The sequence below is a fragment of the Trachinotus anak genome, unplaced genomic scaffold (assembly GCF_046630095.1).
Source record: "Trachinotus anak isolate AG129_WGS33_773 ecotype Australia unplaced genomic scaffold, CSIRO_AGI_Tana_v1 ptg000054l, whole genome shotgun sequence".
Lineage (NCBI taxonomy): Eukaryota > Metazoa > Chordata > Actinopteri > Carangiformes > Carangidae > Trachinotus > Trachinotus anak.
Window position 1 is genome coordinate 70,447 of NW_027273905.1, and position 22,532 is coordinate 92,978.

The following is a 22,532-nucleotide window of genomic DNA, read 5'->3' on the forward strand; positions in this document are numbered from 1 at the left end:
CTTCCGGTCTGCTTCAAAATAAAAGTCCTCCAAGAAAAAAAACAAACAAAAAAGGAAAAACTATAAAAGCAGAAAAAACATAGAACAAGAGAAAGTTAAAGAATGAAAACTAAATTAATAGAAAAAATAAAATAAAACGTAACAAAAATAAGTGAAATAAAAACAAAAAAGAACAAATACAATTGTAATAAAACAAAAAACAATATAAATAAAAAGGAAATCAAAATAAAAAAACATAAGAAAAATAACTAAAATATCATAGAACAATAAAATTGCTAAAATAAATAAATATCATCCTCACAGGTGAAACAGACCACAGCAGTGTGAACAGGAACTCATCTCTTAACAGTTTTTCACAAAACAAAATAAAATGAACACACTCTGTCAGCTTTGTGTTTATTGGTATCACAGTTATTAAAATAAAACCATCAGGGGCCACGAACAAAACATTTCACATTCTTTCAAATTCTAATTCTTGGACAAATCCAGTGAAACAGTGCAGAGAAAATACATTTAGAGTTTATGGTTCAAACGTGAACAGTTCTTCAAGTGTTTAATGATCCTCACTACATTCATGTGACAGAGGGCTCATCACATCCTGTTTAAGGCCCCTGAGAGGTTTGGGCCCTTCTCTCAGGAGGGTCTGACCTGGTCTGCAGGACGGGCTCTGCTGCTCTGCGAGCATCACTCGGCGGACACACACTTGTGCTCCCGCAGGCTCCTCATGGAGGTGAAGCTGCGGCTGCAGGAGGAGCAGCTGAATGGCTTGTGTCCGGTGTGAACCAGCCGGTGAGTCTTCAGGTTGTTGTTCTGACTGAATCTCTTCCCACACACGCTGCACTCGAACGGCTTCTCTCCGCTGTGGACGCGCTTGTGCCTGGTGAGGTTCTGAGACACGCTGAAGTTTTTCCCGCAGACCTCGCACACGAACGGCTTCTCCCCGCTGTGAGTGCGCTGGTGCAGGGTGGCGCTCGCCTGTGTGGAGAAGGTTTTCTCACACTGAGCGCAGCTGAACGGTTTCCCCTCTGAGTGTCTGCGTCGGTGCGTCTTCAGGTAACTCAGCGAGCTGTAGCTGCGGCCGCACACGTCGCAGGAGAAGGGTTTGCTGCCGCCGTGCAGCTGCAGGTGAGTCTTCAGGACCTGGGCGCTGGCGAAGCTCTTCCCGCATTCCTCACAGGTGTGAGCCTTCTGCCTGCCGTGGGCGCGCTGGTGGCGTTTCAGCGACGTGGATGAGGAGAAGTTCTTTCCGCACTCGCTGCAGCTGTACGGTTTGATGCCGGCGTGGCTCCTCTCGTGGACCAGCAGCGCGCCGCGCTGTCGGAAGCCCTTCCCGCAGGCGTTACAGATGAACGCCCACTCTGTGCTGTGCACAGCACGGTGCACCTTCAGGTGTCCGGCCTGCGTGAAGCTGCGGCCGCACACGTCGCAGCTGAAGGCCCGGTGGCCCGAGTGGATGAGGCGGTGGCGGCACAGGTTGGCCGACACGCTGAACCTCTTCCCGCAGGTCTCGCAGCTGAAGGCCTTCTCTCCGGTGTGGACGCGGCGGTGGACCGACAGGCTGCTCCTGCTGGAGAAACTGTTCCCGCACTGCTCGCAGGTGTGCGGCCGCTCACCTGTGTGCGTCCTCAGGTGAGCCCTGAGGCCGCTGTGCTGGCTGAATGCCTTCCTGCAGATGGTGCAGGGGAACGGCTTCAGTCCTCTGTGGACGGTCCGCTGGTGGACCTGCACGCTGCGGCGCGTGGTGAATCCTTTCTCACAGGTTGGACATGTGAAGGGTTTGTCCTTCAGGTGGACTCTCCGGTGAGCAGACAGGTAACTGTGTTTGGAGAACTCCTTGCCACAGTCTGCACACCTGAACGCCCCCCCTGTCCTCTGACAGGTCAGCCGGTGCTGCCTGAGGCTGCATCTCGCCGCCAGCGTCTCCCCGCAGGCTGAACACGTGAGCGGGAGTCTGCGGGACACCTGGTGCGTCCGCAGGTGGCTGCGGGTCCCGAACACCTTCCCGCAGTGAGAACACCTGAACGGCCGCTGCTTGTTGTGGACGGTGAGCCGATGGACTCTGACGCTGCTGTGGGCCGAGAAGCCTTTCCCACAGACGGGACAGGTGAAGGGCCGGTCCCGGGTGTGGACCCTCAGGTGGGCGACCAGGTTGGTCCGTCTGGAGAAGCTGCTGCTGCAGACGCTGCAGCTGAAAGTCCGTCTGCCGCCTGCAGCAGGAGTCTGCTCTGACTGGCCGGCGCCACGTGTAAGAGCATCTGATTGGCCCGTCACATCCTCTGCTGCAGGGGGGGTGGAGTCGCTCTGGGGCTGGACTGCAGCGTCTGCAGAGGGAGAGAGAGGTCAGCTGTAGCAGATCTGTCAGTCCTGCTGGACAAGGAAGGTTCAAGTCTTTACCGTCCTCCTGCAGCCCCCCCAGCTCCTGGTTCTCCTCCTGCAGCCCCCCCAGCTCCTGGTTCTCCTCCTGCAGCCCCCCCAGCTCCTGGTTCTCCTCCTGCAGCCTCCTCAGCTCCTGCAGCAGAGCCTCACAGAGCCTCCTCACCACAGCCAGCAGCTCCTCCTACAACACACACACACACACGCAGACACACAGACACGCAGACACACAGACACACACACACAGACACAGACACACACAGACACACACACACGCAGACACACACACACAGAAACAGACACACACAGACACACGCAGACACACACACACGCAGACACACAGACACACAGACACACACACACAGACACACACACACAGACACACACACACACACACACACACAGACACACAGACACACACACACAGACACACAGACACACAGACACACACACACAGACACACACACACACACACACACAGACACACACACACGCAGACACACAGACACACAGACACACAGACACAGAAACAGACACACACAGACACACACACACAGACACACACACACAGACACACAGACACACAGACACACACACACGCAGACACACAGACACACAGACACACACACACACACACACACAGACACACACACACGCAGACACACAGACACACAGACACACAGACACACACACACACACACACACAGACACACACACACGCAGACACACAGACACACAGACACACAGACACACGCACAAACACTTCAAACTGCAGCTCTGACCCTTTGACAAGGAAACTGTGGTTTCAGCTGCTCCTGCTGACCTCTGACGTCACAGATGATCGGCACAGGTGAACACCTGAGCTAGCGGGAGGCTATTCCATCACCGTAACCGACCTGTCTGTGACGTAACCGACCTGTCTGTGACGTAACTGACCTCGCTCTGAGAGCTTCCGGGTTTCAGTCTGTGGCAGATTTCCGTCCTCGCGCTCACCGTGAATTTTTCCACGGCGGCAGAAACAAGCTGCACGCGGAGCGACATCTCACCGGAAAGTTTCCAGAAAAGAAAAAAAAGCTGCGGCTGCGCACTGGACCGGGAGCCGCTGCTTCCCCCAGGCCGTCCACTGACGGCAGCTTTTACGACAGGAGGGGGTGCTTTTCGCCCCCTGCTGGACGGAGGTCAGAAACACAACGACTACATAAAAAAATCACAATAAAAATAAAAACGGTAAAAATGGCTCATGATGATAAAAATATACAAAGTAAAAAAAAAGTAAAAAAAAAAATTATTTGATCACACTGGATCAATTTAATATAAATCATAAAATAAAATGATTACAAAATGTAATAATATTGTTAATGTAAATAGACTGACATTAAAAAATATTACTTCATATATTCCTGTGTATCTAAATAAAACAAATGACAAGCAAAACATAAATATAAACCATTTTCAAAATTCTAAATAAAATCCGACAAATAAACATTTTATTACAATTTTGTCATCTTATGTTGTTTTGTTCAAATAAATGTATTTTTAAAAAGTCAGATATATAAATTCTTATTTCTTTTAGCAAAATACATTCAACACAATCAAGATATCAATATAAAGTTCACACAGTTAAAATGCAAATTTAATTTAAACAGTAAAACCAAATCTGACAAACAAAATCAAATGACATAGGTTTTCTTTTGTTTTCTACATGTGATTAAATAAAGGCCTGTAATTAATAAGGTTAAGGGGAAATTTCATTTCTTTCTGAATACAAAACATAAAATTAATTAGAAATTCACAATAATAATATAATTTAGTTAAGACTTCGATTGTGTCTATTCTTCAGTTGTGTGTATAAAACCAGACAAACAGCAGAATTCATGTTTATGAGAAAATGTTTATTTCTGTACATTTAAGGTATGGTGCAAAAAGTGTCCCATCTATTTAAATGTATTAAATGGACAATTAACAAACACATCTATTAACATACACTGTCAACATCCTGTGTGAGTTCAACTTCAAACTAAAAATCTATAAGATTTACTCATAGGATCTGAATATTTTTATTTCTTTGTTAAATAAAAATCACCTGAAGAGGATTAGAGCCACATGAATAAAAATCAGAAATCAGACTTTATTTATATTTGATCTTATATTAAAATATATTAACTCTCAGTAAGATTAATGTTACATTGTGGTCTGATGAAATTCACCCAGCTGCTGTGAGTTGTGAGTTTCTAGCATTTGACATAATAAAAAGGTTTAGGATTTAATATTGTTGTCCAGTTAAATTTCTTTGTTTTGGTATCAAACATGACAAACTGTAAAATCCCAATTTTGTTCTCACAGTTTATTTTCTGATTTCATGCTAATTTTTATTTCACAAAATTCAGATTTGTCTGAACATTTTAAGAATAAGATTAAAAAATTCATTTTCTTTCACAAGACACAAGTTGTTGTGTAGTTTCAGTAAAAATCATCTTTGAGGAGGAAAAACTACAATTCAGATAAAAAATAATTTGACAGTGAATTATTTTTTTCAGAGGTTTTAAGGCTGATGTGAAATGAGAACAACCAGATGTTGAACTGCATTAAACCACAGTGAGGAGACGACAGAGCAGGAGCCTGAACACAGATGTAATAGAGACGTCTCACTCCTCCCCAGGACAAGCGAACTGAAACCAGGATGAAGAAGAGATTTACCTGTTGTCATGTGTTTGAATGTGAACAGAGCTCGCGCACACACACACACACACACACACACACACACACACACACACACACACACACACACACACACAGTGACTGGTTCAGGTCTCTGACACCAGGACCAGCTGCTCCTTAGCACCTAAAGACTGAGCATCTCTAGGCCTCACCTGGGGAACGATGATGTCATCTGTACCTACAAGGCCACTCAGCCCCGACCTATCCCCTCCCTCCTCCCTCCTACTTCTTCTTCTCCTCCTGATTTCTCCCCTTCCTGTACAGTTCATGGGCCTCGATGATCTCCTTGACGACAGATGGGTCATCCAGAGTCGACACATCGCCAAGGTCACTGTTCATCTCTATGACAACCTGCCTCAGGATCCGCCTCATGATCTTACCAGAGCGAGTCTTCGGTAACCGCTTCACCACCTGAGAGAAAAAGACTGGCTGTTACCAAGGGCAACAGGAGATGAGTTCTGATTGGCTTACAGTTTACCAGTCACAGGGGTCATGTCACTGCGGTGAGTAATTTCATCTGTCTAATCCACTGGGAAAACAATAATCAATATGTTTAAATATTGATTCATATAGTTCATGTAAAACATAGTGAAAAAGAATAATTACAGCTTATTATCCATTATCCATCATTACATTATAATTATTATGTAATAACATCAATAATAATGAAAACAACACAATAAATAACGTAATAAATACATTAAATAAAATACATAATCAATACCAAAATATAATAAATATTAGCTTTAAAATATGAAATACATTAAAATATAGAATACACAAAATAAAAAAAGAAAAAATGAAAATGAGTTTTGAACCAAATAATTGTGTCAACATCTTATTATCAAAAGAATTAAATCATTAATTTTGACTGTAAGATATGATAAATATGTTGAAAAGAAATCAAACATTTTAATTCAAACAAAATGAACTTTGTTAAACTGATTTAAACCTGGTCTGTGCACCTGAGCCCTGGTCTAACTTTTCTGAGTGCTGGTTGGTGACGCACCAGGAAGTGGTCAGGGACGGCGTATTTGGCGATCTTAGTGGCAACAAGGTCTCTGAGCTGCTGCAGGATGGCGGGGGGGTCGTCACCTACCTCCTCCTTCAACACCACGAAGGCAAATGGTACTGAGAGCACACACACACACACACACACACACACACACACACACACAAAAAAACTACATATACAGTGGCTTCAGAAAGTATTGATACAACTTCAGTTTCTGTTGTAGATTTAATTCTAAATTGAAAAAAAAACAACATAATCTCCAGAATTCTTGATAAACCAGCAGAAATGTGAGACAGTGAGTCTTCAGCTCAGAAAGTAAAAGCTTCATGAGGAAACTCACAGATAAATAAACCACTCTGAGTGATGAGAGTCAACAGGAGCAGTTTGATAATGAGTCCACAGTCTGACAGCAGGAGGCAGCAGAGCTTCACACAGTCTCACAGACAGTTTCCACAGGTTCACTCTGAACACAGAGGATGATGGGAGTTCACCTGCCTGTAACTCTCACCTTCTCCTTTGATGTCATGTGGGATTCCAATCACAGCTGTTTCTGGAACAGCTGGATGTTCGTCCTGCACAAACAAACACATTATTATTATTGTTATTGTTGTTGTTATTATTATTATTATTGTTATTATTAATGTTATTATTATTATTATTATTATTATTATTATCAATGTTGTTGTTGTTGTTATTATTGTTGTTATTATTATTGTTATTATTATTATTATTATTATTCAGATGTACTGCTGTTAAATGTTTTGATGATTTCAAAATACAAACTTTTACAAACAATACAAACAATTCTTACAATTCAGTTTTGTTCACACTTTCTTCAAAACAAATGTTTATACAATAATAATATTTGTGTGTGTTGCGTCTCACCAGAGCGTCCTCGATCTCTGCTGTGCCGAGACGATGACCGCTGACGTTAATGACATCATCCATACGCCCGGTGATCTGGTAATACCCGTCCTCTGACCGGTACGCTCCATCACCGGTGAAATAATAACCTAACAGAAACAATAACACCATCAGCTCACAGACTGGGTTCCGGAGCTGAGGGACTGCAGAGGGATTGATTTTTACCGACCAGGATACGGTTTGAAATAAGCGTCGACGAATCTCTGGTGGTCTCCATAAATGGTCCGAGCCATCCCCGGCCACGGCCGGCTGAGACACAGAGCCCCGCTGACGGAGTTACCAGACAGAGGTTCACCCTGATGATCGCACACACCACAGACAACACACACAACAGTCAGAACAACAACCACACACACGGCCTCCTGAGAAGCTCCGGCCCTGGTGAAGATGATGAAGCCATGACTGTATCTGTCAGCTTCCCACCATTCACACATGATGTTAGTGAAACTGAAGCTGTTCATGGACACATTAATACACGAGTAATAACAAACTAACTGAAGGAGGCTTGATAACATTCACTGTTGCTCCTCAGTTAACGTGGAACAGAGCAAGTTTACACTGAGGTGTAAACCTGAAAACTTCCACCACAAACACAAACTTCACTCGAGTCCAGAGACCAGAACAGGATCCACCGGCTCTAATGTCTGTTATCACATTTCTCCAGGAACAAACTGCCACAGCAGTTTTCCACACTGAGAACAGGGTCAGGGTTAGGTGGTGCAAATGAAATCCTAGACTCACTGTTTATGAAACACGTAGGAAGAGTCTTCATCAGCAGAGGATTGCAGTGAAAGTGAAGTGACCTCGACCTCCTCTGAGGATGAGATGTAGAACTGAAGGAAGCCTGATCTAATTCAATCTCCACTCAGTAACCAGTGATGATGAAAAACCCTGGAGCGGCTGCAGATTACAGCTCTTCACCAGAGGGAGGGAAGTGGGGAAACTAGCGGATAATTAATTTGGGGGAGCAGCGATCATCCCAACACAGTCTGAAAGTCTGTTAATCAAAGCAAACAGATGCTGCTGGTCCTGTTTTAATTGAAAGATTAAACTGAGAAAGAGAGAGAGGGGTGTCATTCGAAGGCTCGTGCGACCTCTTACATCTAAAGGTCAAGTGGGGTTAACGAGGCCGATGTGAAGCTGATTGGAGGAGAACTGGGCCTCACAGATCCTCGAAGGTCGAATTTTAAATGAATCTTCAGAACAATTTCAGCAGCGTATAAGGAACATTTTTCCTTTTTGTTGTGTTATTAACAAATCAGGTAACAGATAAATCTGGACAGTCTGTGTTTTTGTGTTTGTGTGTACATGGAGCCGGGGCCCCTGATGGAGCAGAGCCTGTGTTTGAAGCAACAGTTAATGTCTCTGTTGGGAAAATCAAACACTCACACACAGGAGCAACACAATCTGACAGAGTTTCAGACCAGTTCAGACCAGTTCAGACCAGTTTCAGTCCAGTTCAGTCCAGTTCCGGACCTGTCTGGAGACAAAACAACTGGATTTTCTCCAGAAAAGTAAAAGAACTTTTGTTCCTAAACACACGACAGACTGGGAAAAGGATCAGCTGATGACACAGGAAGCTGATGGTTGTTGTGTGGTTGTTGCTGTGTGGCTGTTGTGTGGTGGTTGTTGTTGGTTTGTTGTTGCTGTGGTTGTTGCTGTGTGCTTTGTTGTTTGGGTGGTTGTTGTGTGGTTGTTGCTGTGTGGTTGTTGTGTGGTTGTTGTGTGGTTGCTGTGTGGTTGCTGTGTGGTTCTTGTTTGGTGGTTGCTGTGTGGTTGCTGTGTGGTTCTTGTTTGGTGGTTGCTGTGTGGTTGTTGTCACCTTCTCTCCCATGAGGACAGGCTGGATGCCAAAGAACGGCCTCATGGCCATTGCTGGGACGATGGGAGCTCCTTCCTCCGCAGGACGAGGGGCGATGCAGACTCCTCCAGTCTCTGCAAGGACGACAAACAGATTAAGTTCAGATTAAAGTTCTTCACTCGATGATGATGAGTTCAAGTGCAGCTGGATTTGTTCATTAATTATTTAATGTTAAATATTTCACCAGTTATGAACTGACTGAAGACCAACAGACTGACGTCTGCTACAGTAGTGAAAGTGAATGTATAAACTTTGACCTGAGGGGGCACTAGAGGAAACATAACGAGTTCATTATAATCTAAAGGGTTCTTCCTCTGAGGAGGAGGAGGGAGATGAAGAACCCGGCAGGCAGCTGTTAGATGTTGTGGTTCTCTAACACCAGCGTTAATTTGATGAACAATTACTGATGACAGCTGTTGTTAAAAAGTCCAACATCCTCCAAACGTCTCATGCCGTCGCCATGTTGACAGATCAAATACAGGGTTAGGCTGAGCTGCATGGAGGGGAGTTAAAATCTGTGTTATGTTTTTTATTTGTCTATTTATTGTGTGTGTGTGTGTGTGTGTGTGTGTATGTGTGCGTGCTGTGTGTACAATGTGTGTGTGTGTGTACTGTGTGTGTCAGTGTGTGTGTGTGTGTGTGTGTGTGTGTACAATTTGTGTGTGTATCTGTGTGTGTGTGTATACTGTGTGTGTACTGTGTGTGTCAGTGTGTGAGTGTACTTGTACTTGCTACATAGTAAGGACCAAAAAAAGTATTTTACTAACAGAGTGAGGACATTTTGGGAAAGTGAGGACATTTTGGCCGGTCCTCACTTTTTGAGACACCTTCAAATCACATGTTGAGGGTTAAGACTTGGTTTTAGAGTTATGGTTAGAATTAGGTTTAGGTTAAGGTTAGGGTCAGGGTCAGGGTTAGGCTCTCAGGTGTGATGGTTAAGGTTAGGGTAAGGGGCTAGGGAATGTATTATGTCAATGAGTGTCCTCACAAAGATAGAAGTACAAGTGTGTGTGTGTGTGTGTGTGTGTGTGTGTGTGTGTGTGTGTGTGTGTGTGTGTGTGTGTGTGTGTTAGATTGTTCTCCACATGGTTTTCGTCATCTGAGCTTTGACTTTAATGTGTTACTGTCAACAACAGTTTGATCACATGAAGTGGAATCAGAGGTCTGGGTCTCTGCCACCAGGGGGCTCAGATGTTTCTTCTGGCTGAAGCTTTAATTTCCTTTAATTTCTTAATTTATTGGGGATTTTCTCCTGTTCACAGAAAGAAGCAGCTGGCAGAGAGTTTAAAGTCTGATTTAAAAACAACACACACTCAGTGCTCTGGTGATTGTCGAGGAATTAGGTCACACACTCTCACACTGTTGTCAGTGATCCTCCTCCGTCTTGTCCTGGGGGGTTGGTGGGGGGTTGTGTTGGGGGTGTGAGTGTGTTGAGGATTTGATCTTAATTCATTTTCTGCAGAGCTGCAGATGTTCTGCTGCTAATCGTTGAAATTAGGGTTGAAGAGAGAATCAGACAGACTTACAGTGAGACCAGCAGAGACAGGAGACCACATCAGAGACCTGAGATCTGGACTCAGGGTTTTCTCCTCTGATCTTTAGTTACACTGTGTTATAGGACAAATTATTACAACAAGAAATAAATGGTCATAAATCTCAGTGGAAAATGATCAAACATGGGGTCCTCAGGGATCAGATGACTGTCAGACCTCCTCCATCTTCATAATTTTTTATTTGTTGAAGAACTGGTTAATGTGAAATGATATTTATCTTTAAATATAAGCAGGACAAACCTTTTTGTTCCAATAGAAATCAAAATAATGTTGAACATGTTCGTCTGATACTAAAAGACCAGGAAACAGAGAGTGAAGTCCACCAATCCCCCGGGGTCCACATCCATGAGTCTACTTAAAAAACCCCAAAACTTATATTGATCCTCATATAAATCACTGTTATATTACAACACGTTCCCTAATTATCAGGAGTAACTACAGATTCTACAGACGACACGTTTTTAAAAGAACTTTAAAGGAAATATTTTCATTCAGCATTTATTTCTTCTCTACACACCAGGCAGCACCGGGAAACCCAAAGGCATCGTCCACACACAGGCTGGATACCTGCTGTATCCTGCCTGTTCAATTAGTGTTTCGGCTGATGTTTGGGTGTAAAGATGTTAGGGTGTTAAGGTGTTAGGATGTAAAGATGTTAGGGTGTTAAGGTGTTAGGATGTAAAGATGTTAGGGTGTTAGGATGTTAGGGTGTTAGGATGCAAGGATGTTAGGATTTTAGGGTGTTAGGGTGTTAGGGTGTTAGGATGTAAGGATGTTAGGGTGTAAGGATGTTAGGATGTTAGGATGTAAGGATGTTGGGGTGTAAGGATGTTAGGGTGTAAGTATGTAAAGATGTTAGGGTGTAAGGATGTAAGGATGTTAGGGTGTTCAGGTGTAAGGATGTTAGGATGTGAGGATGTAAGGATGTTAGGGTGTTAGGATGTTAGGATGTTAGGGTGTTAGGGTGCAAGGATGTAAGAATGTTAGGGTGTTAGGATGTTAGGGTATTAGGATTTTAGGATGTAAGGATGTTAGGGTGTTAGGGTGTTAGGATGTTAGGGTGTTAGGGTGTAAGGATGTAAGGGTGTTAGGGTGTTAGGATGTTAGGATGTTAGGATGTTAGCATGTAAGGGTGTTAGGATGTTAGGATGTAAGGATGTTAGGGTGTTAGGGTGTAAGGATGTAAGGATGTTAGGATGTTAGGGTGTTACGTGTCACTCACCTGTCTGCCACCAGGTGTCCACTAAAGGACACCGTCCATCTCCAACCACACTGTGGAACCAGTGCCAGGCCTCATGGTTAATGGGCTCTCCCACTGCACATGCACACACACACACACGCACACACATGCACACGCACGCATGCACGCACGCACACACACACACACACACACACACACACACACACACACACACACACACACTGTTTATATGGTTCTATAACAGCTCTATCAGCTTCCAGTCTTTACATGTTCTGACTTTGTGTGTTTGTGTTGTGCTCGTTTGAAACTGGACTCAGGGTTAGGTGTTCAATAGAGGTCACCAATAGATCAAATATTGATCTGTGTACATATGATCAGCTTCAGTATTAAAAATTTGGCTGGATTCCCAGTGTGTGTCTGATAGGTGACAGAGGAATGACGGAGCCATCAGGAGATAATTAGTCAGGTGAGTAAAGTCTCACCGGATCCCAGCGTCCTCAGAGACGAGCGGTCGTACTTCTTCACCCAGCTCTCGTCGTACTTCAGCAGCAGGCGCATAGCCGTCGGAGCGCCGTAAAACTGAGTGATCCTCAGACGCTCGACGGTCTCCCAGTACCTGCCTGGGGGACGACACACCGTCACAGCACTATTCTGCAACACAGTCACTCAGACAGGTGCAGGCACACCTTCATGGAGGATCACTGTGCAACGTTAATGTTTGTAGATTGTTTTTGTTTTTGAGTTGATGGTCAGAGAGCAGGAGTTCCCTCCTCTGCACGTCTCTCTGGACCCTCACTGTTTCATTCTCTACTAAGCAACCAACAATAAACAGGTCAAAGGTTAACACCACATCAAAGTGACGAAAGGTCACGTCACCTTGTGGTGATGTAGGTCAGAGCTGTTAGTGCTGAGCAGCCAATCAGAGCAGAGAGGAAACATGACTATAAAACAATTCAGGTGAGATAAAGTGACTCCACTGCAGGTAATAAACCAACATTAACGACATTATTGAGTAACTGAACACTGGAGAGACGCCAATCAAACTGCCCCGCCCCCACACCCACACCCTTCTGGAGGATTTAAAACATTAACAGGACCATGTTGGAAATGACTGATAAAAACAGTTCTATCTACAGATACTGACTGAGGATTGCTAGAGCTCATTTCTGCTGACGGTGAACTGTGACCCTAGTGTTAAACCTAACCCTAACCCTAACAGTAATGTAAAGCTGCTGAGGGACCTCATTCAAAACCTGGTTCTGAAGAGGGACCAGATGGGTCCTAAATGGGTAAAACCAGGAGGCCAGTTCTGTCTGTACTGACGACACCATGGAGGCAGACGAGCCGAGCAGACACTTACATCCCTGCATCTCCAGCTTTACCTTTGTTCAGAGATCAATAAGAAGATTTATAAACCATCTCCTCTCTCAGCTTCTCTCTGGAGCTCTAGTAACAGCAGGTCAGTCAGCCAATCAGAGGAGAGGATCTGAGCTTCTCTTCTGAGCTGAATTGATTGAATTAACCAGTTATATTGGAATATGAAGCCCTGTGTTCGGCTCTTTACTAGTGAAATGCATCCTGGGAGGCGTGGTTGACTTCTCTCCTACAGTTTTCAGGTCCATCTGCTTCTTCCTGTAGATATAACTGTCGGTCACCGGCGCTGACCGTGAGGAGCACTTGTTGGTGTGTGGAGTCCTGTTTCCAGCTGTGGGTCTTACCTGGGTCTGGGTAGACAGGTGTGCTCTCAAACAGGACGGTGGTGGCGCCATTGCACAGAGGACCATACACCACGTAACTGTGGCCCGTTATCCAGCCGACGTCCGCCACGCAGCCGAACACGTCACCGTCCCGGTAATCGAACACGTACTGAAATCAACACAACATTTGGAAACATTTGGACTTTTATTTTGGTTCAACAATGCGTTTCCTTCCCTTTGTTTCCTTCCCTTTGTAATGACCTCACAGTTTCCTGTAGTTCAGTCTCATGTCATGTACACAGTGACACATACATATTGTTGTGATTGATTCCTGTTTTACACTGAATGCAGTTGTTTAAATGCTGCCTGTTGTCGTCTCTGTTCTTAACTCTGTGCTTCTTGTTAGAAACAGGCTCTATAAACAAACTCATATTATATATTTTATTGTATTTTTTTTTGTTGTAATTTTTTTGTTGTTTTTTTTGCACTTTTTGCTCCTACTTATGTCGTGAGGTTGTAGTTAGTCACCACAGCTGGATGAGCTGTGATGTCATCACACCACATGAGGTTGGATGTAGAGTCTCGGTAGACGGTGGACGAGTGACGGACTCTGTTGAGGGGAAAGAATCTGGAGTTGTTTTGGTCAGAAACAAAATGCCTGAAAAGCCAAAGTGAGTCTCCTAGCAACGCCACCTCACAGCCTCTCTCTCTCAGTGTGTCTCAGTGTCTCTCGCCCTGGCCTGGACCCAGCAGGCCTCATCTTTTTCAGATAAAGCAGCTTTTGTTCTGTTGTTTCATCCAAACAAACAGCGAGCCAACCCCCCCCCCCCCCCCCCCCCCCCCCCCACAAACCCTGCGCTACTAAGCTGCTTTAGAAATTAGCACTGATAAATATTTGGCAGTGATGGGGGGGGTTATTATCGTTCATGTTTTTATTCAATTATCATGTCGGCTTCGGTCGATCCCTGCACACACACACACACACACAGGAAGCAGCTGTTTCTGCTTGTCAATCACAAAAAAGCTAATTTAAAGCTTTCTGAGGCAGATTTGGCCGCAGGGCTGCGTCCTCATCCTCATCCTCCTCTTCATCGTCCTTGTCCTCGCTCTGAGGACTAACAGCAGTGTCTTTGTTTGGCCTGTTGTGTAATTGCTCTTTTGTCTTTCCTCCCTCATTGAAACAGCAGCTCTGCTGATGAAGAGTGAAGCAGTGACAGAAGAAGTGAGAGTAACATGTCTGTAACTGGAGCGTGAAGGATGTAAGGAAGTAGAGGAGAAGGTAACAAGAAAAGGAAAGAAGGAAATACAAAAGGAGCGAAGGAGGTAGGAAAGTAGGAAATGTGAAAAAGGAAGCAGGAAAGGAGATACAGAGGAAGGGAATATGAAAGGAGAGGAGGAGGTAAAGAAGGAGGTGTGACAGTAAGAGTGTGTGTGTGTGCGTACCTGGTGGGTCAGGGAGGTGTACAGCAGGTATCCAGCCTGTGTGTGGACGATGCCTTTGGGTTTCCCGGTGCTGCCTGATGTGTAGAGAAGAAACAGGATGTCCTCACTGTCCAGAGGCTCCGCAGGACAGACTGAGGCATGATGGGACATCACCTGCACGTACACCACGTTACTGTACTACTACTACTACTATTACTACTACATGTATTGTACTGATCAGGTGTATTGATCGGGGGGTTGTCACCTCCTCCAGGGGGACGTCCAGCTCTCCCATCACCGCAGGCTGCTCCGTCCTCTGGGAGACGAACACGTATTGGACGGAGGGACAGGTCTTCACCGCAACGTCCACGGTGGACTTCAGGTGGATGAGTCGTCCGCCTCTCACACCTTGATTACAGGTGACCACTGCTTTACACTGAGCTGGAGACACAAGGTGTATCTGAGGGGGTTGTCTTCTTCTCTTTGATCAGACTCAATATCAGCAGCTGCCGGTTTCCTGTTGAAACCGGAGCTACAGTGGGAGATCAGGTGACCTCCGCTGGTGACTGACACTGGTGGCAAGCATGGTGACATATGAACCTTTAAAATATTCTGTTACAAATAAAAGCTGCCGCTGCCTGAATCATTAAGATAAAACTTTCAGGAGAATAAATCAGCTCTTCCCCTCACACGTTTGTCTTTTCTGTCTTCACTGTTGAACAGTGAAGGAGAGGAGCTGACTGAGTCTCTGTCAGCTGAAAAGAGTCCAGAGAATCAGACACTGTCACTGTTTCTCTGCTCAACTCTGAGGCTGAATGAACCTTTGAGCTGCTGTAAACCTTTAAAGACTTTAAATGACTTTGGTGATAAAATGAGAATTCCTGACTTTATCCCTGAATAAACCTCCTGAAGTCAAACTCAGCTTCCTCTCACAGATTCTTTTTAAACACCTCACAGTACGAGTTCAGACATGACCTGAATGACTCAGATCCAGACTGAAGATCCAGTTTCACTCGTCTGAAATTAACTTTTTTATTTCCTCCTGACAAAGAGGAAACGGTCGTCTATCACAGACTGATCCTGTAAATCTGCTTCTCCTGCCGCTCAGCCGTGGTAAATGTCATGTTTGGATTTTCTGAGGCAGCGACTGTTTCCAAAACACCAGAGTCCCTGAGCGGGGGGAGGGGTGGGGTGGGGAGGGGTTTACTGAGAGTTCAGTTACTGAAGGAGCTGGAAGTCAAACAACAGAGCAGGTGACTGCTGATTGACCTTCACGCTGCTGCGGCTCAGGAATGAAAAACCAGGTTCACAGAAACCTCTGACTCAACAGGATCAACAGGTCCAGGAAAAGCAGTCCTGCAGGTCAGACCTGGACTGGAGTCCAGTCACTGGTCTGAACCACACCAACCCTGATTTCAGGACCCAACATGATGGTCTACACTGTGGGTGTTCAAACTACGGCCCACAGGCCATGTGAGGCCCAACACTTTCATCTAATGGTCTCTGAATCTTTGAAGTTTGAATTTCCTCCAGATCAGCCACTGATCGAACCCACAAACCTCAGACATCATCAGTCTCCACTGTCTCTTCTTTTCAGCTCCTCTCGTCGGTTTTCTCATTATTTCCTTCATTTATTTTTCTCTCTTTTTTGCAGTTATAACAGCCCAGAGAGGCTTTCATCTTTACAGCAAACAACAAACTGAAATGTTCATATTTATTTATCAACATATTAATTCTGCACATGGAGGGAAAAACATAATCATTCAATTGTGAGATGTATCATAAAACTGCCTCCAGGACGCTGTGGATACAGAGGGACCCCAGAGGCGACAGTTCTCTGTGGGTTCACATCTGCACACAGACACTGATCCATCTCTACGTAAAAATATTGACTAGTGCTGCTTTAAGGAAAATATTATGGCGTGAATCTGAACTCTGCAGGTTTAGAAGTTTATAATCGACTCAGACTAATCAACATTTCAATGAAAACTGACACTGAAGTGAAAACCTCCATCAGAACTGAGTCCAGTCCGGTTTCACTCACCGTCCTGGATCCTCCCTGCCAGAGCCTCCGAGCTGAAGCCGGCGAACACCACGGTGTGCACCGCCCCGATACGAGCACACGCCAACATGGCCGCCACCGCCAGTGGTGAGACTGGCATGTAAATGGCCACCCTGTCCCCCTTCTGGATCCCATGACTCTTCAGGGTGTTGGCAAGGCGGCAGGTCGTCTCCAGCAGCTCCCTGTGGGACGGACAACAGGAAACTGAGTTCCTGTAGTTTTAACTTAATTTAAAACAAACCTAATTGAGTCAGATTATATAATGACAAACAGAATACAAGATAAAAGTTCTGTAATGCAGATATCAAAACAAGAAAATATTAAAATCACAGAAAATAATAATTAAAAAATAAAAATTATAATTACTCACATTCAAATCCTTTTTATAAGATAAATCATAAAATAGCAGATTGTGGAATTTTGTTTATGATAATTACAAAGTTACGTTTGTAGTTTATCATCTCCTAATAAACAACTGTTTAACTTAACCAAGTGAACATGTGCGTCTTTACATTTATGATGCTGCAGGTAAAGCTCAGTATCATCTGCATAGAGGGTGATTACAGGGACCTTATCACTGATTTCTGTCAGATAAGGTGTTTGCAGGTGTTCATACCTGTAGGTGACCTTCACCTCGGTGCCAGGTTCATCTCGCTCCCAGATCAGAGCCACTCGGTCTGGATGTTTCTCAACATGGACGTCCAGACAGTTCACTGAAAGACGGACGGACACAGCAGGACGTCAGTCGACTCAAAAAACTGCTCAGGACGAAAAACGTAATCGTGACGGTTGTTTGAAACTTCTGTCATTCATCAACCCCCAGACGGTTTTCTCCACCTGTGGAAGTGTTGAAATCACCTGCACTTTGATAACCTACATGATGATGATGTCTTTGCCTTTAAACATTTGCTATAAAACACTGAAGGACAGTGAATCACATTTTAAAGAAGAAAAAATATGATTAAAACATCAAAACATGAGTTTCTATTTTAACTGAGTCTTGCTTCAGGTTTATGTTTGTTTTCCAGTTTGTTTTATTTGAATCTTTGTTTTTGTTCGTTTTCTTGGTAAAAATGTGGAAAAGTTTCTTCAGTTTGTTGTTTTATGGCAAAATAAAACCAAACCTGTGTTTTACAGGAAAAAAGGCAGAATTGATTATTTCTGTGTGTGTAGACCCTGAACCCAGTCAGTGTTTTTATCCCTCATGTTCATCTGCTGTTAAAAATACTGTAAAATCTGGGTTGAAATGATTAGTCAGTTAAATTATAGCCAAGATTAAACAACTACTTTACAGTTTTTCAGTGTCTCAGATCTTGTGCTCTTCTTTTCTGTCACAGCAAACCGAATCACTCTGTTTGTTGATCAGATGAAACAAAACGTTTGACGACGACTTTGACAAAACAATCAAGTGGCTTAAAAAGTAAAAGAAAAGAATAAAATAAGCAGAACATGGAAACTACGGGGCATCAGCAGGAAGAGAAGGAATAATACTCCCACTGTCAGGCAGGTCACAGTCTGCACATCAGCACTCATCTGTGAAACGATTACTGCAGTGTAGAGCTAAAACTATTCAATTACTCAATTAATCAATCAAAAGGACAAAACTCTGCACATATTTTGATGCAATTAATCGTCAATGAAGCAGAAATGTAAAACATCCTCTGACTGCATCTTTTAACTGTGGTGGTTTCAGCCATTAACAGCTTCTGGATCTCTGCACAGCTGATGTTGACACGTCGTCATTTATTCATCCTGTGATTGAACATTAATCCTGAAATGGATTTAAGACTGAGGATCTCGTTTGAGTCTCACACAGCAGGTTCACAGAACCATTTATGTAACAAACAGAAAGAAATCAGATCTGATACAAATCATCCCGCTGTCGTTATTGGAATATTATTGGATTATTATTGGATTATTATCAGAGACAGAAAAACAACAGAGGAGGATAAAGAGACAATGAAGTCACTGCAGAGACAGAGTCCATACAGTCTGTTCAGTCTCTGTCCAAACACTGCGATTATTTTAACATATTATGAATGTGGTTCTCAGACTTGGGGGGGTTCAGTTGATCTCCGTTGGTTCCGTGTTTGTGAGGTCAGTCGGTTGTTATCAGCTGATCCAGAACTTAACTGCTTGTTTTTATAAATTAATTTTTCTCATTTTGAGGAAATAAAATCCTTATTTTCAAAATCCACCTGACTCCACGTGTCCTCCAGCTCCGCCCCCCTCGAGGATAATCAAAGATTATTATATATAATATAATATTATTATTTTCATCAGTTAACTTCAGTGACCTTCGACCTTTTGGCTCAGTTGTTTGGGCTCAGATCAGGTTATATTATTATATATGGGGGGTGGGGGTCAGCAGAGGCAGTGGTTACTGCCTGTGTTCAGCCAGGAGACCAGACCTGCACCCGGTCGATCTCCTGGACGAGGACACGCCGCTCTTCCTCCAGATCAGACACCTTCTCCTCCTTCCTGCCCCCGACCCGGTGGAGCTCTCCCTCAGGTATCTGGATCCGCCTGTTGGTTCACATCCAGACCCACACCAGCGTCTTCAGGTCCAGCTGGAGACTGGTCCTCGTTTGTCTCTCTGCCTCCTCTTTGTGCTCGGTCAGCGCAGCACAGGAAAAGCTTTGAAAAGCTCTCATGTAAATTCCTGTCTGTGATTTTAATCACTAATTAAATCCAGGTTTATATTAATTCAATAAAAACGAAACTCATAACTTTACATATCAGAGCTGCAATGATTGATTCATTAGTCAAACTAAAACTGACTTCATGTCCAAACTGTTGCTGTTTGATTTTTTCTATAATTTAAATTGATGAAATAAAGAGTAAAATTATCGGCACATGAAGAGATGATCGGTTTGATGCAGGAGGTGAATTTGGTGACTTTGAAATGACTTTTACTTTTACTGGAGCTTTTTGCTGCTGGCACTTTTCACAATAAGATTTTATTGATTCTTCCACCAGTGAATTCAAACAGTGAAGCCGGGTCACTCTGTCAGTCATTACAGTCATTTTACAGGAGCATTATGGGAAACATGAGAGAGATATTATCACTGAGAACCAGGGAACGAGGCGGGAAAAGTTCAGTCGTCGGAGGATTATGACCTCCACCAAGGAGACCAGAGAGGAACCTGTTTATGTTGGTCTGGTTCCAGTTAAAGAGCCAGTTCAGATCCAGATCCAGCTTCATATAGAAATCTGATTTATGGTGTTGAGATTGATGAGTTTGTCTGGTGCAGATCCAGATCATAATCTGATCAATATCCAATCAGATCATAATCTGATCAATATCCAATCAGATCATAATCTGATCAATATCCAATCAGATCATCTGGATCTGGTGATTACATCATTACAACACCACCTGTGCTTGTGACGCAGTAAAGAGTATCACAGCTCAACATGTACATGAATTACATGATGCTGACGTCATCATTTCAGACAACAGGTAACGCCACACACCTGTCACTCAGAACAACACACAGGTGCAGGAGCTGAGTCCAGAACTTTAATCCCGACGGAACCAAACGGACGCTTCCTGTGCAGCAGGCGGGTGAACTGATCACCTGTGATCTGATTATCGATCACTGATCATCGATCGTCGGTTAGTTCGTTCGATAAACTCACCGGACACGTTGAGCTTCCCCCCCAGAAACCAGCTGATCTTCCCGCTGCTCAGCTCGCAGTCCCGGACCCGGTGAAACGGCTGCACCCAGCGAAGCCTGTCGACGGCGGCGGATCCCCAGAACTGATCCGGGTCCGTGACCGACAGCCGGTACAGGTCCCGGTGGGAAAGGCGGGACAGCTGGTTGCTCCAGGTGCCCGGTGGTGGTGGAGCGGCCACGGAGGACAGACCACACAGTCCCGGGATCCTGGATTTCCCGGGTCCCGGGGTCCGGCAGCGGCTCAGCAGGATCCTGAAGAATCCGGTCCCCCTGCAGCTGCGAGCAGCCATGTTGATCCTCTGCATCCAGGACTGAAACTGACCCCCCCCTCAGGTGTTCTCAGGTGTCTGGATGTATGGAGTCTCTTTAGCGCCATAATCTGTCAGTGTTCCTCCCGGTTCCTGCTGTTGTTCATAATAATTATAATTATTATTAACTTGAATTAAAATAACCATAATTGAAATAATTGCAGTGGAGACAGTGTCAGTCAGGAGCTGCAGACCTGCTGAGCAACATCATGCAAAATACAACATCCCCACAAAGTTGGAGGAAAACTGACAAACACACGTCAGTGGTTTTATATTTGGAATCAATAAGTAATGTGATCAATTCTCCAGTTAATTAATTAAAAGTACATTTGTAATGGATCATAATCCTGCTGACACAGAAACAATTACTATTAAATAATAACATCATAATTATTCCAGTGGCACTTTCCAGACTCCTGGACTGTACAGACCCACAGTGTTAATGTTAAATCAGTAAATTCAACTTTATTTAAGGAATAATAATAAAGAATAATATAAACACAGAGAAAGTTATTCAGTGTTATTTCAACCTGTTTCTTTCCACAATAAAAGCCTGTTTCGGGTCATGTTTATTTAATTCCATAGCTTTTAAAAAAATATTTATTCCATTGTGTGTATTTTTTAACCCTGGTGATTTTCACTTTGTTCTGAGGTAAATGTAGTGAAGCCTCTCACACTGTCACATGACTGATGTGTTAAAGCAGGATTTAATATTACAGCTGAGACTGACTGCTGTTGCATTTAATACTTTCATAAGGGAATTTTTTTACATTCTTATATATTAAAAATAGGTGAAAACCTTGTATGTTAAAATAAAAATCTACCTTTCAGATCTAATGAATGAAATTCTCCTGAGTTAGGATTTGTGTGATGATAAAACTGTCACTTGAAAAAGCTGAAAATGATGATTTGTGGTTAAAAATCGAAGCAGGAGCAGAAACTTGTGTTATTAGACAGAAGCTGAATCATTCAGAAATTTCTCCTCAAAGATTTAAACTTTAAAAAAACATTTCAAGGCTCATAAGATGAAACATTTCAAAAGGATAAAAATGGTCACTGAACCATAAGAAATCATAACATCACTTACCTGTTGTGATGCTGCTGTCCCCTGTAGGTCAACACCAGAACTGCAGGTTAAATCTGCATCAGGATCAGTTTGAAATGTTTTATATTTGAAGTTAATTTTAGATGTTTTAAATCTAAAGTGAATCATTCATCAAAGGCCTGATGAGAGAAAAATATACATATATGTAAAAGAAGCTTAAAGATTCCAAGTTTATTATGAATCAAATAATAAATATGAAGTTGGGTAAATGATACACACTTACTCCAGAGCTTTCAAGGGGACCATATGGTCTTCATCAGCAGATGGAGTTTTCCCTGTTGTCACGTTACTGTCGGCCTTCTGTTACATGTTCATTCTTGGAAACTATGCACTAAAGGTCCACTTACTCGCTAATTCATCAGCTGATGAGGACTGTGTGGTACAGTCAAAAGCTCAAGAACAAGCCTGTAAGTGGACCTTGAGTGGAGATTCTTTTGTCATGTTGTTTCTCAAATAAATACAAACAAAAATACAATATAAAAATATTAGAAAATAAAAATCATAAATGAATGTGAAGAATTCAAATGACTGAGCTTCACAAAATAAAAACAACAAACATGCAGATAAAACCATAAAGAACCAAACACTGACACAGGATCAGTTTATATTTCTG

The 22,532-nt window shown here is 43.6% G+C and overlaps 2 protein-coding genes across 7 annotated transcripts; both read right to left on the reverse strand.

The window, feature by feature from the left end:
• Positions 1-382: 382 nt before the first annotated feature.
• Positions 383-3,467, reverse strand: LOC139615476 (zinc finger protein 658B-like). The gene is made up of 3 exons (XM_071473507.1): positions 3,310-3,467; positions 2,395-2,557; positions 383-2,321 (listed from the first exon to the last, which is right to left on the reverse strand). Exons 1-3 carry the CDS (start codon positions 3,412-3,414, stop codon positions 685-687), a joined length of 1,905 nt encoding a protein of 634 aa, XP_071329608.1. The 5' UTR covers positions 3,415-3,467; the 3' UTR covers positions 383-684.
• A 777-nt stretch (positions 3,468-4,244) lies between these two features.
• acss1 (acyl-CoA synthetase short chain family member 1) lies at positions 4,245-22,279 on the reverse strand. 6 transcript variants are annotated; one of them, XM_071473503.1, is made up of 16 exons: positions 22,143-22,278; positions 21,902-21,941; positions 20,469-20,910; positions 17,443-17,539; positions 16,809-17,038; positions 15,030-15,205; positions 14,786-14,938; positions 13,364-13,511; positions 12,128-12,265; positions 11,667-11,759; positions 8,853-8,965; positions 7,200-7,326; positions 6,992-7,119; positions 6,615-6,678; positions 6,101-6,222; positions 5,144-5,502 (listed from the first exon to the last, which is right to left on the reverse strand). In XM_071473503.1, the coding sequence occupies exons 3-16, from the start codon at positions 20,809-20,811 to the stop codon at positions 5,314-5,316; spliced, it is 2,121 nt and encodes a 706-aa protein (XP_071329604.1). In that variant the 5' UTR covers positions 20,812-20,910; positions 21,902-21,941; positions 22,143-22,278; the 3' UTR covers positions 5,144-5,313. The 6 variants fall into 6 exon arrangements, 5 of the variants coding, with proteins under 5 accessions (XP_071329604.1, XP_071329605.1, XP_071329603.1 ...); XM_071473504.1 differs by having other exon boundaries at positions 21,902-21,922; positions 22,143-22,263; XM_071473502.1 differs by having other exon boundaries at positions 21,902-21,954; positions 22,143-22,257.
• Positions 22,280-22,532: the final 253 nt, after the last annotated feature.

Coding starts and splice junctions, on each gene's coding strand:
- LOC139615476 (XM_071473507.1), bottom strand. CDS start 3,414: ATGTCGCTCCGCGTGCAGCTTGTTTCTGCCGCCGTGGAAAAATTCACG. Junction 2,558..3,309: donor CCGGAAGCTCTCAGAGCGAG/GTCAGTTACGTC, acceptor TGTGTGTTGTAG/GAGGAGCTGCTGGCTGTGGT. Junction 2,322..2,394: donor GGGGGGGCTGCAGGAGGACG/GTAAAGACTTGA, acceptor CTCCCTCTGCAG/ACGCTGCAGTCCAGCCCCAG.
- acss1 (XM_071473501.1), bottom strand. CDS start 20,811: ATGCAGAGGATCAACATGGCTGCTCGCAGCTGCAGGGGGACCGGATTC. Junction 13,512..14,785: donor ACACCTCCCTGACCCACCAG/GTACGCACACAC, acceptor TGTTGATTTCAG/TACGTGTTCGATTACCGGGA. Junction 5,503..6,100: donor CCGTCCCTGACCACTTCCTG/GTGCGTCACCAA, acceptor TTTTTCTCTCAG/GTGGTGAAGCGGTTACCGAA.